General features: G+C 32.5%; 1 protein-coding gene across 2 annotated transcripts in view; it reads right to left on the bottom strand.

Moving 5' to 3' along the window:
* BMPR1B (bone morphogenetic protein receptor type 1B) overlaps positions 1-23,084 on the bottom strand; it is a 281,872-nt gene that overhangs the window by 129,221 nt on the left and 129,567 nt on the right. For both annotated transcript variants that reach the window (XM_031942996.1, XM_031942995.1), the window contains one exon: positions 14,682-14,898. In XM_031942996.1, coding sequence (XP_031798856.1) covers positions 14,682-14,760 — 79 coding nt within the window. In that variant the 5' untranslated portion in view covers positions 14,761-14,898. The remainder of the gene's footprint in view (positions 1-14,681; positions 14,899-23,084) is intronic.

Here is a 23,084-nt window from a genome sequence, read left to right as displayed (position 1 = left end):
ATCTCTACCTTCACCTATTTCCTTAACTATACTTTAACCTTACTTCCAAACCCCATAATAAACCTCTTTTACCAATCTAGGTTTTTGGGTCTGTAAATTCTTTTACAGGGGACTCTTGTGCTGCTACTAGACCTCATTAACTCTCCACCCTTGCCCCGAATCCATAGGCATTTCAGGGGAGCTCTTTTTGACTCCCTTTACCCCGAATCTGCCATTAGACCTCAATTAAACCCTAATTTCATTTAGGTATCCCAAAGCTAGACCTCATCAATATGATGACCAATTCTGATGAATGTGGCTCTCTTCAACAATGAGATGAACCAAATCAGTTCCATTTGCTCAATAATGAATAGAACCAGCTACGCCCAGCGAAAGACTTCTGGGAAATAAATGTAAACCACTACATAGCATTTCCAATCCCTCTGTTTTTATCCACTTGCATTTTTCATTTCCTTCTCAGGTTAATTTTACCTTATTTCAAAGTCTGATTCTTCTTGTGCAGCAAAATAACTATATGGATATGTATACCTATGTTGTATTTAACATATACTTTAACATATTTAAAATGTATTGGTCTACCTGCCATCTGGGGGAGAGAGGGGTGGAAGGAGGGGAAAATTTGGAACAGAAGGTTTGCAAGGGTCAGTGTCAGAAAATTACCCATGCATATATCTTGTAAATAAAAAACTATAATAAAAAAAATCAATGATCACTCCCTCTCCCTCTATATACACATAAACAAAGCACTCAGGAAAGAGAGAAAATTAAAGTTAAAAAGCATAATATCCTAGAAAACTTTTCTCATTTTACTTATATAGGTAAAAACAACTATTAACTATATTCTTAACCATCTTTCAAAACCAATTAAGGATAAATTAAAGACTCAATGCTGAAACTACAGAAGAAAAGGACACACACTCATGTAACTATTCAAATTCAAATCTTAGACTCAAAACTCCAAACAATTCAAGTAAAGTTTGGGTAAACTGGAATAACCAACAGGGGTAAATTATTTCCTAAAGTCACTTTATTAATTTTGTTGCAACATCTCTACAACTACCCTAAATACAATACTCTAAACCCAACTAGGCAAAACTGTAACATAACAATACAAAGGATACTTAGTGATGGAAAGGACTAACGATGTTGTAATTTTAGCATTCAAAAACACATAGTAGAGATGTTAGTGCTCACTGCTGGTGAAATCTACTGTATCAGGGTTCAGAAACATCACATTTCTTAGTTAAAGTACACAGGGTTGTTTGAAACATTAACTTGGGTTAATCTCTTTACATTATTTTCTGGAAATATTGAAGGAAGGAAAATGAGAAGAAGGGATCATCTTTGTATGCTGGTTTCAGAAATTTTCCCAGAAGCAAACCTTATATGGTTGTGCTCAAATGTTTCCCATCTTACCTAAAATCAAATGCTGAGCTATTTTGGGCACATGAAGTCTATGTTTTAGAAGCATTTCCATGTGCACTGAATTACTGAGTCAATGTGCACATGACACTAGTTTTTTGTGGCTAGAAGAGAAAAGAGCATGTGTGTGTGTGTGTGTGTGTGTGTGTGTATGTGTGTGTGTGTCTATGTGTATACATGTATGAAAATCTCTTTCTCTGACTCTAGATCTTTATTTTTAAGTGTTTTGTAGTTATTTGCCTTGCAAACAGTATATTTAATTATATGTTCAAGGCCTTTTGCTTTTTAAATTCCAGCCTATGACTCAAGCTTTAAAATAAAATTATATTTTGGAAAAATTCAAGATATAAGAATTGTCATGATATAGAAACAGCAACTTAAGAGATCTGAGCCTTAATTCTATATTCACTGCTGAGTTTGTGAATTAAATGAGTCATAGTTTCATCTATAAAATAAAGGCTTTGACCTAGCTTTTTTAAAGGTAGTTAAGATTCAGATTTTATTCTTTCCTTCTGCCTTCTTGGAAAAAGGAAGCAAAGAAGGAAGTTTTCACTATTTTCATCTGCAAGATTAAAAAAAAAAAGCCATGTGGTCACAAAAAATTTCTATTCGACTACATGGACTCCCAAGTATACTGATTAGTCAAAAAGTATTCCATTTTTGGTTGACAACTAAAACCAATTAAAAAAAAAAAGAAACAATCACTAGAATAGTTGCCAGTCAGAGGCAGTTGCCAATAGCAGAGCCAGTCAGAGGCTGTTAAACAAAGAGGTTTTCAGGGATCCTGAGTGCTAATTTTGAGTGATTTTCTTTTAGCGTCTGTGATTTTGAGGTTTTCATGAACTGGTTATTTTGTATTGCATCATGAAGGGAATATTAAAAATGGAAAATAATTTGGCAAAACAACTCCTTGGACATTATATTTCGGACAAAGTTTATGTTAACATGTTGCTTCAGAATACACCTAAACAGGGCATTTGAATAAATTATTGCACAGTAACTCCTTGCTATTTTACTTACATGTTCATTAACAGGAATATTTTAATACTTGTTTCTTAGAAATGACTAGAATAAATCAAAGTATCACGGAATTTGAGAGTTGGAAGACATCTTATGAGCCAGCTAGTCCAATATACTGAAAGGGAAGCCCTACTATAATATACTTCAAAGTGGTCATCTAGTCTCCCATCTCACAGTCTCCAGGTAGACCATTCCATTTTTTTTAACAGATGTAATTGTGAGGAAGTTCTTATTGACATCAAGCTTAGGAAGTACTGGTTCTTGGTAAAATGACTTTCAGCAGCTGTGATTGCTATATTTGTAAATTAGAATATCATCTGTATATTATTTACTGAATAAATTGACATTGTATTCCTTGTTCCCATGCTTAAGAAGCTTTCTGTACACATCTCTAACTTCTATTAGACTATAAACTCGTTGAAAGACAGGACTATATAATTTTTGATATTTTAATCCCAGTACCTAACACAGTTTCTCATTCTTAAAAAAAAAAATACCTATTGATGTGAAAATCCTTCCCTTTCTTATCAGGTTCCATTCAGAAGCTATTTCTATTTTAAACTCTCCTTGATTCCCTCAATTCTATCACTTATCTATCTCATATAACTGCTGGCACCTCTCATCTTTTATTGTATTTAAATTATGTATATTTTCTCTATCTCTTTCTTCTTCTACCCAAGGCTTCTTGAAATTCCAAATGAAGGACTGTCTTATCTCATCTTTGTATTTCCAATGCACAGTAAAGTACATTGCAAAGAGAATATACATACAACTGTTTATTAAATATAGGTAAATTGAAAATAGCAAGGCATGCAAGCACTTATCCAAGGCATTCTGTCTCACCTGCACCCAAATTCCAAGTTCTATCAACCTAGTCTGAAGACATGACAGATTACTTGCTCCTGAATTTGGCTCTCTTATACCACACTGCATGAAGCTGCCACAAAACAAACAAGCTGGCTTACTGGTATATTATTGTTGGCAATGGCCCGAAATTTGCTCAAAACCCCTTTACAAATGAAACCCAGCTGCTTAAGCACAATACCAGATGTCTTCTACAATGTGTGGCTCTGATAGATTAAATTGAGCATAAGAAAGAAATGAAATATTTATGAAAATTAAATTTACAACATGGATGCCCAATAATTTCATTTTTTAATTATAGAGGATATTTTATGCTAATGAGTTATGGTACAATGATAATAACATTTAGATAGTCACTATGAAGCTTATATTCCAGGTAATATGCTTGGATTTCATTCAAAATCATCTGGTACAAAAATTACTACCAGCTATCTGTTCCACAATCATGTACTTAAGAGCCGCAAGAAATCATATACCTTGATAATCATCCTAAACTCTTTTCATTTTATATAAATTTTCTTTTGGACAATGAAAAAATGAGTAGGTATCATTTCAAATATAAATTGATGGAGTTTGTGCAAACAATCAGCAAGCATTTATTAGAGATTTACTCTGTTCTAGGTACATATAGTAATATTATGAAAATCTGAATTATGGAAGGCTAGTTAAGGAGAAAAGGTGACTTTTTCAGCCAACAAATTCAGTTCTGTCTTTCCTTCTTAAGGAATGCTAAAGCTCTTTTTGCAGTCTATTGCAAATTCCTGAAGAGCCTCAGCTTAAGAGGCCCAAAATAATAACCACTCTAATGTACTTCCAATGAATTACTGCTCAGTTCCTTCATGAATATTTCACATAAGTGTTAATACTTAACACATAAAAGCTGTATATTGCCCACACTTCTTTAATCTCTTAAAATATGAACAAGAAAGTACAGTTCCCTTATGATGAGATTGGAAAACAATTCACTTGGATATAGTAACACTACTGAATCAAACACAGGAATGAGATATATTCCCATAAACACATCAAATGACAAATTCACAAAATTATATTTTATAGTCCTACATGGCAAACTTTCTGTGATTAAAAACAACATGTTTCAGAGTTAGAATCTTTCTTTAAAAAATAAAATTTAACTTCATGCTTTGGTCAAGTTGGTTTTCATTATGATCATTTCTACAAGTCAAACAACCAGATTGATAATTTTGTGCATAATTTACAAAATAAACCTGGCCTTTGTTCTGCCAAAACAGTGGAGCTGGCATGTTTTATACATGAGGGGGGGAAAGACTAGTTACAAAGACCTTAAGACACTTCATCATATTAAACTTTCATGCTTGGCTGATAGCACATCAATGCAGCACCAACATCACAGAGATTCCGCCATTAGAGTATATGGAGTGCATGTCACTATTGCCATAGTGTTTCCTCATGAGCCAAAATAATTTGGCCAAAATACACAAACTCCCACTAAAATTGGGAAGATGTGAAGATAACTACAGGGACACCATGTACCATTAGATTATGCAGGGCAATAAAAACTAGGAACTGAAGCCAGTGTTCAGTGTGTGCTCATTAGTTTTTTGAGTCCCTCTGTTCTATCATGATGAACATTAATTTCCCCTTGGACTCTAGATGTAGCTGCCAAGATAGTTTCTGAAAGTAAATAGTGAACATTGATCAGATGAGAGAGTTTCATTCTGATATCCTCAAAATTATGGGTGCCTTTGAAAGATATCAAATAGGAATTTTATTTTTTTTAATGAGAAGCATGGTTTTGTAACCATCTGTATGTTCTCTCTGTTGGACTAGGTGCTGGGTGAAAGAAAAGAAATAGCTTATAAAGATTATATTTTAACAATGCTTTAAGATTTACAGAGTACTTTCCTTGTGCCTATACCAGTAATATTATCCCAAATTTACATAAGAGGAAACAGAGCCTTAAGAAAGATAAAATGACCTGCCCAGAATTCCAAAGCTAGTTAGTTTCAGAGTTGGCATTTGAAGCTGTGTCTTCTAATTCCAGATCTGGCTCTTGCTCCAATTCACTATGATACACAGTCCACTGCACATATGGAATATACAAAAATCTATCTATTTTCTAATTTTAAACTAAGGTCGGCCACAACAAAAGTTTTTCAATTGATTAAGTTTGGGGAATACTGTTTCTACTGCCTTAAATTTTGATAGCTTCTACTGCCTTAAATTTCTTCCAAAGAAGCCAGAGTCACCTAGAATTTCAGTTATATTCGAAGTACAAATCAGCGGTAACAAAGATGTTTCTTAAAGCCACTGATGATTTTAATTTTAGCACAATGAGTTATACAATAAAAAGAATTACTAATAACTAAACACTCATTAATGTATCAGACAAATGAAACTACAGAGAAAACAGAGAAAAAAATGACTGCATGAAAAGTGCTAAGAAGGGAATATGAATGTTGAACCATGATTTTCCTACCATAGGCAAGGCCCCTTTCAACCACACCAAGCTATGTTTCACTTCTATACCTTTCTATATTAAAGATGCAAATCAAAAGCATTTCCTTAAGTTTTCCTATTCTCTAGAGTAAAGTGAACCTTGATAACATTATTTTAAAGCTGGAAAAATTAAGATTTAAGAAATTAAAATCATCAATATTGGAATAGAAAATAATGATATTTTAAGTCCTATTCATGTTACCCCAAGTATGTTGGTATACTTTGGTCACTGCAATTAAAGTACATCAGAGATGTAAGATGGTTTAGATAGATTTTAAAATCCCTCAATTCACTTAAAAACTTAATGTGCTTAATTTTAACACCATTCCTATATTTAATTCCAACATACGATAGAGAACTTTCCAAAAAACTGTCATAGTTTTATAATTGGCAAGACTGTCCAGAAAAGCAAAGCAAAACAGACAAAACAAAAACCTTTGAAAAAGATTGTTTCTAATTTAAACATGTAATCCTTATGTATTGTAAGATATCATGGATAGTTAAGTTAGAATGAATTTTGTCTGCTAAGATCTCTTCCAACTCTCATATTCTATGATCTTTATTATCTTTATATCTCTGGATAACATCGTATTTCTTCTTTAGATCTAAACTTCACTTAACTCTATACCTATAGCTGTCACCTATTTTTTTTTTAAATATGTCGACTTAGCCAAGAACTCAAACAAATCACTATTCACACTTGTGTTTTATCACCAATTTGATGAAACCATACATATTCTGTACCATTATTTCAATAGGACTAAAGGTTTATATCTACAATTTAGCCATTTTCTCCCAGGTAAAGCAGTAAAAAGATCATGTTTCTTACATCTGTGATATTCACCACAAGTTGCAGTAACTGCCAATTAATGGCCAGAGATTCATAGTTGGAAATGCCACATAATAGCAGAGTACAAAACTTCTGAACATATAACCACATTTTAAACAGCTGTGCCTAACAGTTTAGATTTTCTGTACATTTTGCCATATGGTAACTAGGATCATTTTACACATTAAAAATATTACTTTAAAAGGATGTCCTATGATAATATTCTAATTTTCATTTGAAATCGCACATTGAGGCACCTAGTAATTATCCCCAAGTGACAGGGATCTTTATTTTTCCTTTAATTGACAAACATACATTTTTCAGGGTTTCAAAGCAATTTTGAAATATAATAATAATAGAATAGACATAAATATCAAATAGGAAACTGGGACAATATTTAAAATGAAAATGAACTTAACTCCTTCAAAGACTCAGAGTTATTTTAATAATACTTTAGGCATTTTTTTTAAAAAATTCAGAAATTCAATCCTTTATTTCCTTTTTTTCCTCTTTTTCATATAATCATCTTGGTTGCTGAAATAAATATTAGAAGTATGGATAAGAATCTGACTGTAGTGTTGATGTATATCTTCTTTCTATTACAGCAATAATCTCATCAAATCGGCCAACTTAACTTTTCAAACACAACTGCATAGATGTAGTTACAAGAAATTCCTCTTTTTGTTGATGACATGAAAGTAGGATACATCTTATCAGAGAATTCAAACTGTGGCTATTTCTTTTCTCTTAACTTTGTATCTCCAGTCAATTTCCTCAGTAGAACAAAGAGGAGCTTTATTCTCTGGGTGGGTATCTAGCTAGTACTTTTCAACAGAACTGAATTTCCTTTTGAAGAATTAAAATAACATTAATAAGAAACAAATGAGACTTCTTTGTTGTTTCCATCTTATTTGATACTTCCAAGAATCACATCTGCCTCTCAAAGTAACATTAGATTTGAGGAAGGTAGCAAAAGCTGAATTTTTTTTCCTTCAAATAATACACATCCATAATTTTCCACCTCCTTTAAGAGATATTCATTTGCTTGATTCTCATTACATATTGAGTTTTAAATTAAAAACTTGATTTTAGTAATAAATAGACTAGTAAGTATAAATATATTATTTACATTTAAATGAACAAATTTTAGCACATTCTCTTCACATTTCCATCCCTTACTTTAATACACCATCAAAATTTTTATCCATTCATTTACATTTACTTATTTTACTGACTTTAGTTAAGGATTCTATTCTTCTAAATTCTGCTTTTTTCACCTGTGTCATATATATGTACACCTACATATATGCTCTCAACTTTTTTGTATTATGACTATTTACCAAACAATACCATAACAATGTTTCATTACATTGATGTAATATGATTTATTTCAAAATTCTTCTATTACTAGAAACTTAAGAGTTTTTATTTCAATCACATAATTTTTTATTGGAAAGATAGCTCAAGATAACTCTTCCCATTGTCCTCCCAACATTTTCAGGGTATGAAGCCAGCAATGAAAATATCAGGTCCAAAAGTCATGACATTTGTGAACTCTCAGAATTCTAACTAAGAAAAATTTTAACAAGTAGACATTTTTATTGGCAGAAAATGAAAGTATCTTATGCCACTAAGTTTCATTGCTTCTAGTTATTTTCCCCCCCCAGTTGGGTAGCTATAAAATACTATCTCAAATTTGTTGTCATTTACAACTTTTTAATTATTAGGGACTTAAAATTTCTTTTTCAAAAGAGTATTAGCAGTTTGTATTTTCTTTTGGAAACTGTATTTCCATATCCTTAAATTTTTTATCTGTTGTACATTGTGACTACTATAATTTTATTTTTATAATTATAAAATTTAGATATATTTTTCTATAGTATTCCAATGTGTTATTAATTCAAAAATACACGTATGAGTGATTGCTCACAAAAAAGTGACTTATAAAATCTGAAGCAATACTAGCAAATTCTTTAATAAAAGCAAAACTTCAAAGCTTATCCATCTTAGTTACGCAATTTCCACTTAAAATATAAAATCTTTTTATATTACCTCCAAACCAATAAAGTCCAGAACCTTTAAGTCTCCTTTATGTTTATGTTTAAATCTCCTTTATGTTTTATCCTCCAAATATTTAGTAACCTGGTATCATATAAGAGATATGGCACAGATATGATCTGAGTTACTTAAAATCAATGCTCTTGAACTCAAATAGAAATAGATCCCAACAGGGACATATTAATATCATATATATTTTATTATATTTTTATATAATTTGTTAAACATTTCTTAATTACATTTTAATCTGGTTCTCCACATAGTTCTGCGTGGGGTTTGGCTTAGAGTTTGATACTTTTGGTTAAAATGATCTAACTAGGGCATTCTTATTGCTTGAGCAGTTATTCAACATTTAAATGGAACTAAAATATTTACTCGTTCATCCATGTTACCTCAATTAGAGGATATGATTATTCCATTAAAATGTCATAAGATATTTTCTATTTTTTCCTTCAGGATACTGAAGATACTATAAAAATCTGAATTTAGTCAAACTTTTAAAAACAAACAAACATCAGATTCTTAAGGATTTATTTCTTACACAATTTTCCCAAATCTTTATATCAAAAGGTAAAATTGGTAATTGGTAATTACAGTTTGTGAACTTCATTCTGTTAATCTAGTTTGGTCACCTCCTTATTGTGTGTTTTGTAGCCAATAAATAACATTTTTGTGTTTCACATTTCTATGTATCAAAAAAAGATTTATGTATTTACCCAAACAGGGTAGAGATTCACCCAAAATGACCAGAATTGATTTTTCACAATATCTCACCAATACTCATAACACAGTAGGTGTTAAATTAATGTTCTGTCATTCTAATAATTAAGTTTAGTTAAATTCATCTATAGAAAACTTTTTTGCTTTTAACTTTGGCAAAATAGTTAATCTGGAAGCCCTCTAAAAATAGAAAAGTATATAAACCTTTCTGAAATATGAAATGAATCCATTTTTACATTTAACTTTCCAACCTATGAGTAATCTAAAAATATGAGAATGTCTGAGCTGTTATCTCAGATCAGAAATAAAACAATTCAAGTGTTTTTGGAGAAAAACTGATACCAATAAGAGAATGTTAAATTGTTCCTAAATATTTGTAGACAGTTACTGGAGGCAATTTCAAGAACTCAAAAACTCAAAACTATACAAATTTGCTTAAGCCCATGGAAAATAAATAAACTAGCATAAAGTTACAGGGAATAGTCAGAATCAGTCACAAGAAAAGAAAGCACTGTCCATAGAATCAGATAATTGGAGTTCAAATCCTCCTTCTGTTTTTGATTATTTATACAATCTTATTCAAGTCCCATAATCTTAGTCTTTGGTTCCTTGAATTATAAAATGAAGAATGAACTACAAGACAGATGAAGATCTGGTCCAGCTCAAAATTTATAATCTTATGAACCAAAGTTATGACTTTTCCTAGAAAATAAATTCCTCTACTAAAACATGCTTGAAGAATTGTTCTATTTAGTGATCTACTCACATCTTAACAGGGCTACATTGACATTTTTTCAAAAAATATGAAGAAAATAAACAGTATTAGTACTCTCTCTTCAAAGCAATTGTGATTAAAAACTCCAAATTAGAGAGAGCTGAGAATAATTGTGAATATTTATGTATAACTAAACTACTTTCAAAATATTCATTCATCTATTGAATTTGAATTCATTTACTGAATTTTATGCAATCATTTGAACAAAAATCTTCCAAGTAATGTACCTCAGCTATTATTATCACAAATTTATAGATGGTGGAAATTGAAGCTCAGATGTTTGGTAACTTTCCCAGGGATGGCCAGAAGATTCATAACATGAGAGGCATATAGATGGAGTGAAAAGAATACTACAATCGAAACCAGAGGACCTGGGTTGAATATCCAATTCTGTGTGAATATGGGCAAACCATAATTGCTTTGGGCTGTTTACCAGTAATCTATAAAATAAGGGTTATTGGATGAGGTAATCTCTGAGGTTCACTCTTACATAATATCTATGATTCTAAGTGAGATGTGAAGCCAGGGCTTTCTCAGCACCAAAACTAATATTTGATACATTTTGTTATTAGTTGCTCTCAGGAAGCAACTAACATGCTATTTATTGACACCAGATAATAATTGCAATGTTAGATGGCTTTATGTTGGTATGCATCACAAAATGTGATGATATTAAATAAATTTACTACAAAGAATATGAGGGAAATGGAATCCTGTGGGAAGAATACTGGCATTGGAATGAGAAGGGGCTAATTTCCTATTCTAGCTCTTCTACTACTCTTGTAACCTCAGGGAAATCTTTTCAAGCCTCAGTTTCTTCACCTGTGAAATAAATTCATAAGACAAAATAACCTCAATCTATTGTGTTTTTCGAGTGTTGTTTTAAATACTAAGACTCTGTGTTCACAATATTTTAATACATGGAGGTGATTGGTGATGAACCAAATTTTCAGAGAATATTTACTTTTCGATAATGAGACTCTTGGCCTAGCTTCGAATCCTACCTTAACTGCATTTGATCAGGGAATTTAAAGATATTTTCATTTTAATAAAACTTTAAAAGTTAAACATGTGAGAAATATGTCACAATAATTGCTAAAAATCATTTTTTAAAAACTTATTTGAAATTTGAGCATAGGAATATAATAAAGATGACAAGACTATGTAAACGAATCTATTTATTTAGTGCTATACCAATCAAACACCCAAGAAACTATTTTACTGACCTAGAAAAAAATAAAACAAAATTGATCTGGAAGAACAAAATGTCAAGAATTTCAAGAGAACTAATGGAAAAAAAAATCAAATGAAGGTGGCCTAGCTGTACCAGATCTAAAATTATATTATAAAACAGCAGTCATCAAAACCATTTGGTACTGGCTAAGAAATGGACTAGTTGAAAAGTGGAATAGGTTAGATTCACAAGACAAAATAGTCAATAACAATAACAATCTAGTGTTTGACAAATCCAAAGACCCCAGCTTTTGAGATAAGTATTCACTATTTGACAAAAACTGCTGGGAAAATTGGAAACTAGTATGGAAGAAACTAGGCATTCACCCACATCTAACACCATATACCAAGATAAAGTCAAAATGTGTGCATGATTTAGGCATAAAGAATGATATAAATAAATTAGAAGAACATAGGATAATTTACCTCTCACATCTGTGGAGGAGGAAGGAATTTGAAATTTGTGACCAAAGAAGAACTAGAAACCATTACTGATCACAAAATAGATAATTTTGATCATATTAAATTAAAAAGTTTTTGTACAAACAAAACTAATACAGACAAGATTAGAAGGGAAACAATAAACTGGGAAAACATTTTTACATTCAAAGGTACTGATAAAGGCTTCATTTCTAAAATATATACAGACTTGTCTCAAATTTATAAGAAATCAAGCCATTCTCCAATTGATAGTCAAAGGATAAGAACAGACAATTTTTAGAGGAAGAAAATGAAACTATTTCTAGTCAGATGAAAATATGCTTCAAATCACTACTGATCAGAGAAATGCAAATAAAGACAACTCTGAAATGCCACTACACACCTCTCAGATTGGGTAAGACTACAGGAAAAAATAATGACGAATGTTGGAGGGGTGGGAAAACTGGGACATTGATATGTTAGAATACACGGGAGAGTTGTTTGAAAACACAGGAGTCACTTGACAGGGGCTGCTTGAGACCCAACCCAGAATGGATCTCCTCTTGTGAGAGGATGATACAAGGAGACTGAGAGGCAGTTTCTGTTCTCTGACCTCTCTGATTGAGAGGCTGTTGTATTGTCTGACCTCTCTCCTCTTCCCTCTGTCTCCAATTTATCTCATTCCCAGTCCGCAACACCTATTTCATTAAAGGATGCCTTGCAACTCCTTCAGATGTAATGATCCACAGTTGTGGAGGTTCTAGGAGAACTGACCTGTCCCTTAACACTGATACATTGTTGGTGGAACTATGAACAAATCCAACCATTCTGAAGAGTAATTTGGAACTATGCTCAAAAAAGTTATCAATCTTTGCATATCCTTTGACCCAGCGGTGTTACTACTGGGCTTATCTCCCAAAGAGATCTCAAAGGAGGGAAAGGGACCCACATGTGAAAAATGTTTATGGCAGCCCTTTTTGTAGTGGCTAGAAACTGGAAACTCAATGGATGCCCATCAATTGGAGAATGGCTGAATAAATTATGGTATATGAATGTTATGGAATATTATTGTTCTGTAAGAAATGACCAACAGGATGATTTCAGAGAAGCTTGGAGAGACTTACATGAACTGATGCTAAGTGAAACAAGCAGAACAGGTGATCATTGTACATGTCAACAACAAGACTATACGATGATCAATTCTGATGGACATGGCTGTCTTCAACTATGAATTGATTCAGACCAGTTCCAATTGTTCAGTAATGAAGAGAACCATCTACACCCAGGGAGAGGACTGTGAGAACTGAGTGTGGACCACAACATGACATTTTCACTCTTTCTGTTGTTGTTTGCTTGCAGTTTTGTTTTTCTTCTCAGATTTTTTTTTCTAGATCTGTTCTTTCTTGTGCAGCAAGATAACTGTATGGATATGTATAAATATTTTGGATTTAACATGTATTGAATTATCTGCCATCTACAGGAGGAGGGAGAGGGAAGAAGGGGAAAATTTGGAAAAGAAGATTTTGCAAAAGTCACTTGAAAAATTATCTATGCATGTGTTTTGTAAATAAAAAGTTTTGAGAAAGAGAGAGACAGAGAGACACAGAGAGAGAGAGAGAGAGAGAGAGAGAGAGAGAGAGAGAGAGAAAAGAGAGAGACAGAGAGAAGAGAAAAGAGAGAGAGAAGAGAGAGAGAAGAGAGAAAGAAGAGAAAGAGAGAGAAAGAGAGAGAGAGAAAGAGAGAGAAAGAGAGAAAAGAGAGAGAGAGAGAAGAGAGAGAGAGAGAGAGAGAGAAGAGAGAGAGAAACCTAAAAAAAAAAAGAAAGAAAAGAAATTTGAGTCTAGATGCTATCTTTTGGAAAATAATCAATAGGTAACTAACTGATGATTAGTTTGGTCACTAAAAGAGTAATGTGAGCATTTCCCACTCAAAGTATAATTCCTGAACTAGAAAATTATGCTTATCTCCTCAATAAAGACTGACTTTTAAATTTCTAGAAAAGCTCTGAAAAAAAAAACTTACAAATTAGTTAGAAACAAATGTCAGCTGGTAATACACATTCTTTTCTTATGCATAGTAGACTTGAGGAGGCTCTTTAAATATAGTTGTATGTACTACACATGCAATTGTACTGTCAATGCATTCCAGTCTTGCTCTATAAATCTCCCAATTACTGCTGGCCTCAATTATATAAAACCACTGTGTCTACTTCTCCCCACTCCCTTATTGCATGCATTTATCTCAAATTTCTGTACATATAGTTCACCACAGTAAATTAGTTTTCTTTGAAACTGAAAAATCTATTACTTATTCTTAAAATATAACTCACTAAAGGTAAAAGATAATCTTTTCTTGCTTCAGTTGACTTGACATAAACACACTTCAGCTAAAATAGACAAGTTAAGTTTTACTTACTCTTCAGGTTGGATGAAGATTAGATAATTATGGTGAATGTAAATTGCAATCAAAACAACTGTAAAATTACATGATTAAAAACCCATTAACATGAATATACTAAAAAATGCAGTGTAAAACTATGTTGAATCAAAATCATCTAAAATTTTCCATATACATCAAATCAATACTCAAGGCACTGAAGCAGATTTCTTTTTTTTTTTAATTGCTAGGGGAAACTTCAAGTTTCCCTTCTCTAAAAATCTCTTTTAAGTTCTTCTAGGAAAGGCTACTTGGAACATTCTTTTCTACTACACAAAGTAGTAAAACTACATCACTGCTGCAGCAGCAGGGGGCTGGAAACTGGGCACATCGATGAACTTCTGTCCTGAACTTTCCCTTTCAAGCTAAAAAAATCCCTCAGCAACCGGGCAAGCTACAACACAGTACACTTGTTCTTCTTACCCCGTGTGTGCATGCACAGCAGAACGAGCAAAGAAAAATGAATGTGAAGCTGCCAGGTTGGGTCTTCCAGCCACCCCATTGCAGCAGAAGAGCAGGAGTCCTGCTTCCTTGCAGGCTAAGCCGCCTGCCCGTTGGCTGCCTTGTCTGATTTCCACTGATCTTCCTTTGCTGCTGCTACTCTTGTCAGATCTTCGGGCTGGCTATCCTGCCAGCAAGCCTGAGAGGAGAACGGGAAAGACAAGCCTGTTACAAACTGGTTCTGTCACCACCTAGACCTCAATGGATCACCTCATGAGGAGGATGACAAAAGCACAGTAAGGACCCCAAGCTGGAGCAAATTCCCCAGAAAAGAGGACAGGCTGGCTGCCCCATGCAGAGCTATAGACACTGGAAACTTCAGTCTGGCAGGGATTTAACCAGAGTTTAACTGCTTCTTCAGCTTCTGTACTGGAAACATCCCATCTACCCCTCCCCCAATCTTTCATGTAGCTCATTTAGCACATGTAGGGGACCTAACCATGACCACCTTCCCACTCCAAGCGGCAGAAAAAAAGCCTAGAAATGCTCTTCTATTAAAAGGTTCATTTGATACATTGGAATCAAAGTTTTGAACTTTGATTCCAGAAAAAGAAATGGAAATATTTTAAGGAAATAATGCTTCCTTACTCCAAATAACAAAAATATCATTGGTAGCTATTCTTTCAAGATAAAGACCTTTTTTTGTCTTAGATAACCGATTTCTTTCCTACCCTCCCCCCTCATACAAACACACCTGGGAATATTTAAATGAAGGAGCCAATGCTTTCAAAACTGCATAGTAAGAAAAAATTTGGTACTTTTAAATAATAAATTAATTTAACTGGGAATTTTCTTTTTTCTAGACATAGTAAAGAACTATATTTTGATACTCATTTTAATTGGGAAACAGTACATGCAATCACCTGAATTTAATAGTCTAAACTACAATATGTTTTTATCTTAAAAATGCAATTGTGATTAAAATTTTAAATTATCTAATGACATCTTTATGTAATTTTATTTTAAATAACATTTGAAGAAATTTTAAATCTATTTAAAAATTCTAAACTTTGCAAATGTCGTTTCATTTTCATTCTTTTATTGGGCACTGTCAATTGAAGCCCAACAAGAAGCAGAAATAAAATTCAGTGCGACCCTAGACAGACAAAAAGACATTATTATCAGCAAATTTAATTATTCCTTGGGAAAATATTTATATAGAGAGAAAAAAGTCATACTTCAATTAGTAAATCTTCAATATTTATTTTTTAGGTTTATAGTTCATTTGCTTGAAATTTATCACCCCACCACTACAACAACCCAGCTAAATAAATTAATAAATCTGTTCTGTTGAACTCAACAGTATAATCTCTTAAACATGATTTTTATAACTGCCACAATCATCTTAACATTTTCAATTTATACTCCCAAGGGAATATATTTAATTAAAATCAAATGTTCACAAATCAGCCAAGAAATCTGCCATTAATAAATTCTAGCTTAAAGACACCACATTTCATTTCACATATAATAGAACCTTCTAGAAAAAATAGTAGAAAAAATTCTTTAATTAATTGTGTTTTATTAGTTTGTTTTCTGGCTAGGAAGCTGTTAAAGTAGTTGTAAAAGAATGGGGAGATGGAGTAAAAAATTCAAATTGCATTTGAAAACAAAAAAAGATGTTCATTGATAAGATATCTACCTAACAACTCAAGCCTATCTGTGACTATAAGGCCAAATGAGTAGAAAGGAATTAATGCAGGCCAGAACAAATGGAACTGAAATTGACCCGGAAGTAAGAGTAAATTTTGTACAAATGAAAAAGGAAAGAAGTGACCTAGGCAAAGTTTTGAATGATTTGAGATTACATGACTTGACCAGGGTCACACAACTAGTACTTGTGGAAAGGACCATGATATGGTAAATATTTAAGAGAGTGAAAAGCAGCTTAAATTTGGCAAATAGTTGAAATTATTATTATATTACTATTATTGTACATGACTGAAAAAATAACTGAAGTACAACAACAATGGACTTTTCAAAAAAAGTCCCCATAGACCTTTTAAATTCACCCCCCCCAAAAGAATTCTTTATATTCCTTCCCAAATCTGTAATTCTTGCAAACTTATCTATTATTGTTCAAGGAACCACCATTCTAGTCATATCTTTGACCACTTTATTGTCATTTATCCCCAACTCTACCTCATACAGTCAATCAACTATCAGATTTTGTTCAGTCTAGTATTACTGTCTCTCTCTTTTGTCCCTTACACTCAATTCACACAAAACCTACTCAATATGGTGTTCAGGCCCTCATCACATTTAATGTAGGCTGTTTATTGCAATTGGCTCTAACTTTTTCAAAGCTCTCTGATCTTCAATCCATCATCCACATCATTGCCAAAATTATATTCTCAAAGCTCAAAATGGACTATTAAAAAAGAAAAAAAAAAGATTGGGCAGCTCTCCATTTTCCCTAACATAAAATGCCCAGTCCTTTGGGCATTTAAAATTCTTCACAACCTAAATCAAACTTACTATTTGAACCTTATTCACAAATTCCATGGTGTTTGCAAATTCACCTGTTCTTTTTATATGACATGCTATTTCCAATTCTGTCTTTGAATAGGTTCTCCATCCTTGAAGTGCCCTCCCACCTCACCTCAGCCTCTTAGAATCCTTACTTTGCTTCAAAGTTCAATTCTTGCAACACTTTCTACATAAAATATTTCTTGATCCCTCCCAGTCACTAGCCACACACCCACACCCACATGCAATTTTTACAAAATAAAACCTATGAGTTCATTGGTGTTGGTGGTTGTATGTGTGTATGTACTCACAGGCACATGTGTGTATATAAGAGAAGAAAAGACAAACATAGAGATTTTATTCCACATCTTTAGATGCTTCCCTTTGGAGAAATGCCTTAAGTTCCAGAAAGTAAAGTACATATGATCATAGATTTAGAGCTAGAATCAGTCTATAGCCTCATTTTGTAATTTAGGTAATATAAACACTAAGCATTAATTGACTTGCCCAGGATTACAAAGCCAATGTCTAATATATTTGAATCCACCTTTTCTTGACTATAAATGTAATGTTCTTTCTACAGTACCATACAGTTATAGTGACTTGATCAGGATCACAGACACAATATATGGCAGAGGTGAAACTTAAAGGTAGTACTTTCTGACTTCAAGATTAACTCTTCAGCCACAAGACCAGTGAACTCACTTTCTCATTTCCCCTCCCAATCTATTTCTCTCTGTTTCTCTATCTCTGTCTTTCTCTCTGACTCTCTCATACATACACATCCATGTAAAAATAATAATAGGGCAGTTAGGAAGTAGGTAGAGTACATTAAAATTAAAATAGATACAATATCAGAAACAGTAACCAGAGATGTAAGTTTGGAGGTTGTTCTTGCTATTCAGTTGTTAGTTATGTCTGACCTTTCATGACTTAGGGGGAAGATATTGTCCATGGGGTTTTCTTGGCAAAGGTACTGAAGTGGTTTGTTATTTCCTTCTCCAGTGAATTATGGCAAACAGAGATTACATGACCAGTGTCACATAGCTATTACTTGTCTGATGCTAAATTTGAATTCAGGTTTTCCTGAATCTAATTAGGAGAACATTTAGTGTTGAATGAATAAATCTCTGGAATCCTTCAGAATACACTTCACAAAGAAGTTCAAAGAAAAACACTATATGTGAATTATCATTTATGATATATTTCTGTATACATATATACACACACATATATGTGTAAGGGTAAGCATAGAGTATACACATATAATTATGTGTGTTGTTGTATGCCAGAATTTTTAGTGCAGTTTTAACCTTTAATGCTGAAGAGACTATTGAAAACACCATATACACACATATGTACATATAGCATACACACATACACCTCCTCACATGTACATTTTATCTCTGACAGAACTCGAGTCATCTTTTAATTATATCCTCTCAAAAAGCTTTCCTAAATAGGTGCTATTTTAATAAATGCTTACTGATGTAGTGTAGATTATAAATTACATTACATACTGTTCTCAAATTATCTTGTGACATAGGCAATAACAGTATTATTTTACCTGGTAATATCATTAAATTCCATAGTTTCAGTTATCATTTCTATGCTTATAATTTTCAAATCTATTCTTGTATCAGTCAAAAATTTTCTGACTCTAGACTTAACCTCCAAAAACCTAAAAAATATCTCCAACTGAATAATCTGTATATACCTTAAATTCAATATGTCCTGGAACCAAATTCATTATTTTTCACCCCAAAGTCTACTACTTTACTTAACATTTTCATTTCTCAGGTTCACAAAGTACATGTCATATTCAATTCCTCACTCTTGACTCCCATATCTAATTTGTTGCCAAGGCCTGTTGATTTTATTATTACACTCTCCCTTCTTTCCTCTCATTTTCTTACCTCTACCAACTGCAGGAGCCTACTGACTGGCCCCTGCTATTATCCATCCTCCATTCAGGTATAGAATTAATTTTTTAAAGCTCAGATCAAGATATGTCCTTATCACCTGGCATTAATACAAAATTCTCTGGCATTCAAAGCTCTTCACAACCTGACCTTTTCCTATATTTTCAGTCCTTTTCCATCTTACATGGTTCATATATTCTGTGATCTAGTAACACTGGTCTCCTTGCTATTATATGAACAAAACACAATCTCTTCACATTCTACATATTTTCACTGGCTATACTTTATATCTGGAATACTTTCACTTCTAAATTCAGTTTCCAGGCTTTCTCCAATTCTCAACAAAATTTGATCTTCTGTAAGAAGCTTTTCCTGATCTTCTTAATATTAATCTTTTTTCTACATTGATTATTCCCAATATATCCTCTTTGGACTTTCTTTGTATAGCGTATAATAATAGACTAAGAGCCCCTTCAGAGCAAGGGACTGTCTTTTAACTTTCTTAGTGTGACCAAAATTTCCCACACTGGCTGGTATATAGTAGCATCTTAATTCCTATTGACTGAACATTATTTCCATTTCAGAAATCATATTTTTAAAGCTAGAGTATCAGAGAGTTTAAGTGTTTTTCCCAAGTTCATTTAAGTAGAGCTTGATCTGGAACAGCAAATAAGTTCTTTCTTGATTCCAATTCCAGCACTGTTTTCCAGACTGGAAATTTGGAGGAAATAATAAGGTTGTGGAATATCTTTCATTCAACAACTTTCATTCAGCTGACATATAGTAAGTGTCGAAAGATCTTTAACAAGGCAAATGACATGGTAGTATTTCAGTAACATTATCTGGCAACAGTTTCCAGAATACTTCTATATGAGTCGTTGATACCCACTAGAAGCAGGAAAAATAAGGGAACATTTCCAAGTAATTAACTACTTAGTTATCTCGAGACACTGATTAAAAAAAAATTCTTGAGGAAGTCAAAGCCTATTTTACATCTTTCCCTTTCAAAACTATTACCAAATCAAAGTAGAGCATCATCTTGAAAATAGGTGTTTTAGCTTACAAGAGGCAGAACCAAGGTGGCAGATTAGAGGAAAATTTCTAAATATTCCCTTGAACCAACTTTACAAAATGGCTCAAATCAAATTCTGGAAGGCAGAGGCAACAAAAAGTAAGACATCTTCCAAGCCAATTTAGGAGATTAAGTAGGAAAAGTCTTTGTCACTGAGGTGAGGATTAGTTCAGAGCCCATATGGATGCAATCCCAGCTGTGAGCATTAGAGGCAATAACAGCAGCAAGGGCTTCAAGAGCTCTCAACATAGGTGGCAAGGGGTTTTGGCAACTGGTCAGGAGAGATTAAAGTGAACCCATGTGCTAGCACTTGGGTACAGGATCTGACACTGTAAAGCGACTGGACTCCCTATATCTATATCCAAGGCAAAGCAAAGAGCTTAGAGTCATACAGTATAAGGATCTTGTAAAACAGTATCTCTTTTGGACCCAAGAGAAGAAGGATCAGGGACATTTGGGGTTAAGGATCACAGAGAGTAGTGATATCACTTCCTGGAAGCAAGCCCCCAGAACTAACTCAGAAAACAGCAATGAAAAAAAAAAAAAACCAACACTGAAATATGGGACAGTTCCCTAGTACCACTCCTACCTATGGAACTGAAACCAACTTTTAAAGTTCAAAAGATTAAAAAAAAATAGGCTGGAAAAATGAACAAACAATATACACATATACACACACACACACACACACACACACCCTGATCAAATAACTACTACAGTGAAAGAAAATATAAACTCAAACTTAGAAGGGAACAAAGTTAAAATAGCTATAAGCAAAACTTCAAAGGAAAAAAAAATGAACTATATACAAGCCCAAAAATAATTCTTAGAAGAGATTAAAAATTATTTACAAAATCAAAAATGGGTGGTAAAGAGAAAAATAATAGCAACAAAAGAAAATTATGAAATGATAATTAACAGTCTGGGAAAAGATAGACAAAAATTATAAAGAAAATATCTTCAAAAACAGAATTAACCAAATGGATAAAGAGATACAAAACTTAATAAAAACAATTCCTTCAAATCAAGAACTGGCCTAATGGAAAAAGAGGTACAAAGCTACTATAATATAAATAAATGTCTTTAAAAGCACAGATATTAAATGTACTCTTTTAAGGCTACATAATACAATGAAATTATATTAATATCAGGTCATGAAAGCACAGATTAAAAATTAATTGGAATCTAAATATAATACTAAATAATGAATAGATGAAAGAACAAATGATAGGGAAAATCATTTTATTAAAAAGAATGAAAAGAGTACTTAAGGAAAAATTATCTCTCTAAATACATCACTTTTAAAAAAAAATAAAGAGCAGATAAAGGAATTTAATATACAAAGTTTACAATTAAATATCAAAATGAAAATCCTGAAAATCAAAGAGAGATTAATAAAATTAAAAGTAAAAAAATTAAAGTAATATATAAAATTGAAAGTTGTTTTTATTTTTAAAAATCAATAACATAGATAAACTGTTGAATAATTTTTCTTTGGAAAAAGAGAACCAATTTAACAGAAAGAAAAATGAAAATGGTGAATGTACATTACCAATGGAAAAATAATTTAAATTATTAAAGGCTATTTTGTTCAATTACATGCCAGTAAAACTGACGATCTAAGTGAAATGGGTGGATGCTTACAAAAATATAAAATTCCCAGATTAACAGAAGTAGATTTAAATAACCCTATCTTTAAAAAAGAGATTGAAAATGTGGCAAATGAGCTCACTAAGGGAAAAAAAAAAACAACTGCAGAACTAAGTTGATTTATAAGGGAGTTCCACCAAACATTTAAAGAACAATCAATGACAATATTATATTAACTATTTTAAAAACTGATAAAGAAGGAATCCTATCAAATTCCTTTTATGACACAAATATAGTTGTGATGACTAAAGCAGGGTGAGCAAAAACACAGAGAGAAAACTATAAGCTAATTATTCTAATAAATATTGATGTAAAATTTTTAAAATAAAAAACTAACAAGGAGATTGCAGCAATATATCTCAAAGATCATATATGATTATCAGATGGAATTTATATCAGGAAATGCAGGAAAATTAATCAAATATAATTAACTGTATCAATAACAAAAAATATCATAAAATTACACCAATATGTGCAGAAAAAAACTTTTGACAAAATTCTTATTAAAACACTAGAAAGCTTAAACACATTACATTTGAAAATAAAGGTAAATTAAGAGACAAAACTGCAAGAATGACCAATTTTAGTGTAGCAGTAACAAATAAATTGTCTAGATCTTCTCTTAATAACCTCACTGAGTGAGGGCTGACAGGATCTTTTTTAACAATTAGCAAGATGATAAAGCAAAATCTCAGGCAACCTAGATGTCACCTTCTTATCAGAATCAATGACTAGTCAAAATTGAGATGTCATCCTTTTGACTTTCCCTTCTGAAATGACTTTAATGACACTCAGTACATGTGATTTCAGTGACAAGGTAAATGTTTCTAGGGAATGGGAATAACGCTCTGATGACAGAAGTTGCTACAGTAGTTTAAATTTACTTGATTTGACCTTTAGGCAAACCAATCTTTTTCTAGAAAGTGGGTGATGGATCAAGTTAGAAATATAGAGGTGATTACAAAATATATGACCTTTAAGATGTGGATGGTGGGTGAAGTTTTATAAATGGAAGGAACTTTGAAACGAATGTTCAATCTAACAAAATTAAATGTTACTAAATCAATTTTTTATTATAACTTTTTATTTACAAAACATATCCATGGGTAATTTTTCAACACTGACCCTTGCAAAACCTTCTGTTCCAACTTTTTCCCTTCTTCCCCTCATCCCCTCCCCTAAATGGCAGGTAGTCTAATATATGTTAAATAT

This window comes from Sarcophilus harrisii, chromosome 6 (assembly GCF_902635505.1).
Source record: "Sarcophilus harrisii chromosome 6, mSarHar1.11, whole genome shotgun sequence".
Taxonomy (NCBI): domain Eukaryota; kingdom Metazoa; phylum Chordata; class Mammalia; order Dasyuromorphia; family Dasyuridae; genus Sarcophilus; species Sarcophilus harrisii.
The sequence above is the reverse complement of the archived record's forward strand: the minus strand, read 5'-3'. Positions and strand labels throughout refer to the sequence as shown.